The sequence below is a fragment of the Parus major genome, unplaced genomic scaffold, assembly GCF_001522545.3.
Source record: "Parus major isolate Abel unplaced genomic scaffold, Parus_major1.1 Scaffold458, whole genome shotgun sequence".
NCBI lineage: Eukaryota > Metazoa > Chordata > Aves > Passeriformes > Paridae > Parus > Parus major.
The window spans coordinates 3,741-10,830 of NW_015379359.1; the positions used below are offsets into that span (position 1 = coordinate 3,741).

A 7,090-nucleotide genomic window follows, 5' to 3' on the forward strand; every position below is an offset into this window, starting at 1 on the left:
TTGGGTGCTGTCCTTTTCCATTTGGGTGCTGTCCTGCCGGGGCCGCGCTGTCCCCCAGGTGTGAGTGCTCACAGGTGGGGCAGGGATGGAGCAGGGACAGGCTGAAAGTTTGAATCGAGTTGAGGGGCAGAGGAAAGGGCAAGGCAGGAGAGGGGCTGAGGGGAGAAGGTGAGGGTTAGGAGGGGGCACCCCATTTCCAGCCACAGGATGTGAACGCTGGCCTCTTTGACAGGGAACAACGCTCAGCACCTCAATGCCTCAAACTCAGCTCAGAGGTGGCACCTGGCAGTCCAAGGGCCCAAGAGCCCAAGTTCCTGGCAGTTTTAATCTGGGAAAAATCCTGCATTGTTTACAACTTGAAAAGGTGTCACCTTATTTCTCACAGACCAAAGCTGCCACCAGCTCGAGCTGCCCTGGGAATGCCAAAGGCTCTGACAAACTGACACCAGGAACCTGGGGGGGAGCTTTATTTAGGACTGGCGCTCCAAAGGAGGCCCAGCTGCTTGCCCCTTCAGCTGGACAAAATCCTGCTCTTTTTGCCATTTCAGGGGGAGAAATCCCACCCACTGACCCCACATGCAGTCAGAAACCCCTGCCAAACATCTGCTGCAACTCAGGGTTTCCTTGAAAATTCCTTAAATCAGCTCGGTTCCGGTGGATTTATCTGAAAATTAGTGGGGATGGGTGTGTGGAGACATCACGGAGGCACAGAGAGGAACCTGCTCACTTACTGACCCAAATGCACTTACTGCCGCCCTCAAACATCCGTTGTAACTCAGAAATTACCTGAGAATTCCTCAAAGTGGTTGAATTCCAGTGGATTTGTAGCAAAACTAGGAGTAAGGGTTTTAATTTAATTGTAAGGACATTAGAGAGCTGCAGATGGGACCCCCCCATCTCACTGAGCCACCCCCAGCTCAGGACCACCTAAATTCCCGGTGTAACTCAAGAGTTCAGTTTATGAATCAAGCTGGCCCAATTCCAGCGGATCTATCCCAAAAATTAGGGGGTGACCGATCCCAGGATGTGAAAGCAGCGACACCAGAGCCACAGAGTCAGCCCTGAAAGGAATGATGGATTTGTCTTTCCAAACAAACAGTCTGGCAGTGGATAAACTGAAGATGTAAACTGTGGATAAACTGAAGATGTAAACTGCAGATAAACGGAAGCGACCCCTGAGCAGGGACCCCTGAAATCCCGGAATCCTGCTGGCCTGGAACCCTCCAACCCGGGAATCCCCCGGTCCCACGAACAGGGAGGAACCCCCAAAACCCCCGGAATCACCCGAGACTGGGACCCCCTAAACCTCGGGGATCTTCTACCCAGTGACCTCCACATGCGGAGGAACCCCCACAGCCCGAGGGATGACCCGGGACTGGGACACCCTCGTCCCTCTCAGGCCCCACACGAACACCCCTTACCCGGGGATCCGCTCCCGCTCCCCGCCCCCATCCCGGGGCCTGCCCGCCCCTCACAGCCCGCCGCAGTGCCGCGCGCTCCGCGCACGCGCGCCCGCCACGCCCCGCCAGCCCCGCCTCCCCGCTCCTTTCCCCGCCGTCTCATTGGCCGCGGCGTGAGAGCGCCGCGCTGATTGGCTGCGTGGGCGAGTGACTGACAGGTCGGCCGTGGGGGGGAACGGGGCTAATCGTCGATCGCGCCTCCCATTGGCTGCCGAGCCGCGGGTGGGCGCGGCCTGTCCCCGTCCCCCTCCCTGCCCTGGCGGGGGGCAGCGCGCCGCGTTCCCATTGGCTGCTTTCGCGGGGGGCGCGGGAGGGGCCGCGGCTCGCGCTCCCCTCCGCTCGCCTCTCATTGGCAGCGCTGCCGCCGGGGCGCCGCGCCATTGGCTGAGCGCGCGCGGCGGACGGGGCTCGGCGCGGGGCGGGGCGCGCAGGCGCGGGCCCGGCGCACCCTCAGGCGGCGGCGGCGGCTCCGGTGGCTCCTTTGTTCCCCCGCCGGGACCGGGGTCTGGATCGTGTCGAGATCGGGCCGGGATGAGCCCCGGGCAGGGCCCCGGGAAGGGCCCCGGCCCCGGTAAGGCCGAGCGAGGGGGGGCGCGGGGCGGGTACGGCGGCCCGCGAGGGTCACGGGCCCTTTGTTCGGGACCGGCGACGACCTCAGCCCGGGGTGCTCGGCCTTGGGGATCCCCCCCCCGACCACCACAGGATCGGCCCCCCCTTCATCCCCCACAGGTTCCACCCCCCCCTCAGCATCCTATATCCCCCATTTTTTCCCCCTCCATATCCCCCTATTTTCCTCCATATCTGCTTTTCCCAGACCCCCTATATCCCCCTTTCCCTCCTCCATTTCCCCTCATATCTCACTATCCTCCCATGTATCTCCCTTTCCCCTCACAAACCCTCCCGGATCGTTTCCGTCTTTGTCCTTCCCGATGACACCAAATCCCCCGTGCCCCCCCAGTCCTTCCGATCCCGGGGGTTCCTCCCGCCCCCCCCAGGCCCTTCCCGCTTCTGTGGGGTCACGGCCCCCCCGCGCTGCTTTTGGGAATCCCGGTTGTTTCACCTCCGCTTTCCCGACTCCGTTTTCCCCCATCCTTTCCCATCTCCCCCCCTCTGCCACAAATTACCCGGTTTTCCCCCATTTTTGAGGGGAGGGTGACGCGATTTCCGAGGCCGCTGGGATGAATTCCCGAATTTCCCGCTGGGATTTCGGCCCCATCCTGCAGGAATCCAGGGCAGGTCTGGGGAGGGGGCATCAGGTCGCAGCAGGCCCCCCGATTTTGGAAGGGGAGGGATTTATCCCGATCCATTTATCCCCGTGCCAGCCCCGCCTCCTTTTCACCTCCGTGAATTCCCACTGCTGGAATTACCCGTTTTCCTGCTCCGGAGGTGGAAGAAGATGGGAACAGGAGGATAAGGAAGGATTTAATTTAAATTAAAGCTGCATCTGCAGCCCATTCCCATTTCCTCTCCCCCTTCCCGACTTATTTTCCACCCCCCAAGTCCCTCCCAGACTCTCCCGCTCCAAAAATGGGCTGAAAAAGCTCAGGAATGGGAAAACCCTCTCCACACCAACCCCATCGATTCATTAATCCAGGGGTTTCTTTCCTGGATTTCAGGATTTAATGACAGTTCCTCACCTGTAATCCAGGGGGGTTTTAATAAATCAATCCAGGAAAATTCAAATTGTGCTGTGGGAATGATTTTTGTGGCTGGAGCAGGTGGAATCCACTGCCTCCAGGAATTATTAAGAGCAATTTTTTTAATGGATTTTGGAGTGTTTCCTCACTGGAAGTCGACAAATTCCCCAAACATAACACTGAATTGGGTTCATCCGTGAGGAAATCGCCATTTTTTAGGAGTCTTGTGCTCGGTTAATGCTCCGGTGCTGCTGGATAATGACATTCCTGACTTAATTCCCAATTAATTCCTGCTTTCCCCCCCAGCCTGGCGTTAGGAGCTCATCCTTCCAGAGGCATAGGAAGACTGCCATGCCCGTAGGTAGGTGCTGAAATTTCCCCCTCCCCAGCATCTGGGAAGTGACATCTCACGGGAATACTATCCTTGGAAATGACAGGTTTCCTTGGAATTGGGCATAAAATTCCCATGGTTGGGAGGGAATGGTGATACCAGGGCTGGAAAAGAGCAGGAATGGAGCTTAATTAAAAATTCATTCGCTGGTATCCCTGGAATGGCGGTGGTTTTCCTGGGAAAGCCATGCTGGGATGAGCTGTCAGATCAAGCAGGAATTATTCCCTCTCTTTCCTGGAAAACCACTTTGTCAATCCCTGTTTCCTCATTGGAAGAGGGGACAGGAACAGCTCTGTCCATGGGAGGTGGGAGATTCCCAAGGGCTGGAATGACTTCAATTGGGATAATTTCCTCCGTGTAGGGGGAAGCAGGCGCTGGGAAATCTGAATTTTTAACAGTGCCAGAACAACCCAAATGGGGAAAATCAGGGAAAACTATCCCTGGGTGCGTGTTTTATCCCATTTCTCATCGTTCCTGGGAGTGTCAGAACCCTCGGAATGGGGATTCTCCAGGCAGCAATCCCCCAGTCCTGGAATTCCATGGCTGTTAAACTTTCCTTCCTTTGAATCTGAGAATTTTAAGCCAAAGAAGTTTCTGGGGGAAGCAAAGGATGCACACTGACCCTTGGGAAGCTGCTCTGGGAGCAGCAGCATCCCTGGAAAACAAATTTTTATGGATGAAGGAGCTTCCAGGTGCCACCAAGGAAGTTTCCTGATGGATTTTAGGAATTTCCCCCCCATTTCATGTCCTGGGAATTGTTGCCCTGGTGCTGAAATCCAGGTTTTCCAGCAGGAAATGAACAGAAGTACGGAAGTCTGTGTGAACTTTTCCTGACCCACAGACCCTGGAATGATTAAATCCATGGATTCAGTGCTGCTCTGGAGTGTTCAAGGGGTTTGGCCAGGAAAAATTAGTGCTTAGCTTGGAAAAGTTTTTTGTTGTTGTTGTTTTTATCCTTCTGGAAAAGGAGGATTTTTCCAGAAAAACCTACTCTGAGTTTTGCCTGGAAAAGGGAGGAACTTGTTTTTGGGTAAGGAGGGATTTGCACAGAAAATGAGGGATATGCCCAGGAAAAGGGATTTTTTCTGGAAAAGGAGTTTTTTCCCTGGAAAGAGAAGGGATTTTCCTGGAAAGGGAGCATCTCCCATAAGAATTCCAGTGGTTTTGGGTGAAATCTCTCCCTCTTTGGGAGTGGAGGATGGCTGCAGCTTCCCAGCAAACCCATTCCAGCTAACCCCAGATTGGGATCAGCATCGTGACTCTTCATGGCCCTTCTGAATTACCAGGAATTCCCAGATCTTGTGCAGTCCTCTAGGATGGGCCAGGATGGGGCATTCCCATTCCTCATTCCTCATGGAATCTCTGCAGTCAGTCCACATCTTATGATGCCCTTGGTGATGGAGATGCAGGCTGATTCCGTGTTTCTCATTTCTCAGCAATGGGTTGGGAATGGAGCAATGGATCTGGTGTTGAGGTCTTGGTGATGGATTGCAGAAGGGGGTTTCCTATCCCTCCTCCCTCAGTGATGGGTTGGGAAGCAGATTTCCCACCCCTCCTGCTTTGAGGACAGATTGGGAATAGGATTCCCATTGCTTGTTCCCAAATTATGGATTTGGGAGGGGATTCCTTGCTCCTTATTCCTGGCTAACAGATTTGGAAGCGTGTTTCCCATTCCAAACGCCTCAAGGATGGATTGGGAAGTGAATTCCTCGTGCCTGAGCATGCACTGTGGAGAGGGTTTCTTGCTCATTCCTCGATCATGGATTGGGAGGAGTGTTTCTCACCTGCTGCTTTTTCAGTTCATTCCCAGAATTAACCCGGATCCCCCGTTCCAGGTGTGGCTCCAGGCGCCCATTCCCAGCTCCTGATGTGAGATGGCGACTCCAGAGCCTCCGCTGGGAGGGACCCCCCGGCCTGGCCCCTCTCCTGGTCCCGGCCCTTCCCCGGGATCCATGCTGGGCCCCTCTCCCGGCCCTTCTCCGGGATCCGGACACTCGGGACACTCGGGACATGCGCTCCCGGCACCAGGATACGCCCCGGACACCATCCACCCCCTGCACAAGGTGAGGCATCCCGGGCCTCAGAAACCCTCAGCCTTGGGTGGGGGATTTATCCCCATTCATGTGTCCTCCCCCAGCCTTGTCACCTCTGCAAATTCCCACTGCTGGAATGTTCTGTTTTCCTCCTCCAGCATCAGAAGGAGATGGGAAGAGGAGAGTAACTAAAGGGTGTAGTTAAAATCCATGAACTGCACCTGCAGCCCCTTCCCATTCCTCTCTTCTCTCTCCTCCCACCTTATTTCACCCCTCATCCACCCCAAATCCCTCCTGGACTCTTCTGCTCCAAAAATGCACTGAAAAACCTCAGGAATGGGAAAATCCCCCACCGCAGCCCCATTAATTAACTAATTAATTGAGAGGTTTTTCTTCCTGGATTTCATGCTTTAACAGCAATTCCTCGCCAGGGGAATCCAGGGGGTTTTTAATAAAAAAATCCAGGAAATGTGCTGTGGGAAGGATTTTCACGGCTGGAGCAGGTAGAATCTGACAATAATGAAATGGAGCTTCAGCTCCAACCCCTGGGAATTCTGTGGGCTGGGCAGGTTGAGAGGATCAGGATTTCCTGCAGGAATGCTCTGCCAGTGTCTGATTTCCCGGGATGTTTCTCTCCTGCAGCCCCTGGATCCGATGCATGAGAAGGGGATGTCGGAGGATCCGCGCTACGGGCAGATGAAGGGGATGGGAATGCGGCCAGGGGGACATGCAGGGATGGGCCCCCCACCCAGCCCCATGGATCAGCATTCCCAAGGTTGGGAACTTGGGAAGAAACATGGTGGGGGGAAGGGGAGGAACTGTGTCCAACTCCTGGATTTGGAGAGGCAGGGGGTTTTATCATTGCAAGCTTAAATCCTGGATACCAGGGCATAAATCCCAAATTCCAGTAGCGCTCCAGGGGATTTCCAGGTCCACATGCTCAATTTTGGGGGAGGAACGATAAAATCCTGTGGGGTTTGGGGAGGGCGGAAATCCTTATTTTTGAGGGCAGACACAGCTCTCCAGAGATTCCAGCTGTAAATCCTTCACTTTGGTTTGGAATTCAACCCCTTGCACCACTCCCAAGCGCATCCCTGTGTTCCCTGCCAGGTTATCCATCCCCTCTGGGTGGCTCGGAGCACGCCTCCAGCCCAGTGCCATCCAACGGCCCTTCCAGCGGCTCCGCAGGCGGCTCTGGAGCGGCGCTGGACGGCTCCGGCTCCGACTCGCCGGCGCTGGGCCGGGGCCCGTCCCCGTTCAACGCGGCGCAGCTGCACCAGCTCCGCGCCCAGATCATGGCCTACAAGCTGCTGGCGCGGGGGCAGCCGCTCCCGGAGCACCTGCAGGTCGCCGTCCAGGGAAAGCGGCCCCTGCCCGGGATGCAGCCGCAGATTCCTGCTCTACCTCCGCCCGCCGGCGCCGCACAGGGCCCGGGACAAGCGCCCGGAGCGGGGCAAGCGCCGCCCGGGTATTCCAGACCTCACGGTGAGGAGGGGCTGGGGGGAAATGGGGGCTGGGATTGTCTGGTTGTGTCCTGGGCAGTCCAAGGGGAGCTCATCCTGTTCCATC

The 7,090-nt window shown here is 56.2% G+C and overlaps 1 protein-coding gene across 5 annotated transcripts in view; it reads left to right on the top strand.

Annotated features, from left to right (window-relative positions):
- Window positions 1–1,890: 1,890 nt before the first annotated feature.
- SMARCA4 (SWI/SNF related, matrix associated, actin dependent regulator of chromatin, subfamily a, member 4) overlaps window positions 1,891–7,090 on the top strand; it is a 29,160-nt gene continuing 23,960 nt past the window's right edge. For 3 of the 5 annotated variants that reach the window (XM_015616480.3, XM_015616483.3, XM_015616485.3), the window contains exons 1-5: window positions 1,892–2,031; window positions 3,404–3,458; window positions 5,324–5,551; window positions 6,164–6,296; window positions 6,632–7,006. In XM_015616480.3, coding sequence (XP_015471966.1) covers window positions 5,363–5,551; window positions 6,164–6,296; window positions 6,632–7,006 — 697 coding nt within the window. In that variant the 5' untranslated portion in view covers window positions 1,892–2,031; window positions 3,404–3,458; window positions 5,324–5,362. Of the gene's footprint in view, window positions 2,032–3,403; window positions 3,459–5,287; window positions 5,552–6,163; window positions 6,297–6,631; window positions 7,007–7,090 lie in introns of all 5 variants that reach the window. The other 2 variants (XM_015616482.3, XM_015616481.3) reach the window with 2 other exon arrangements.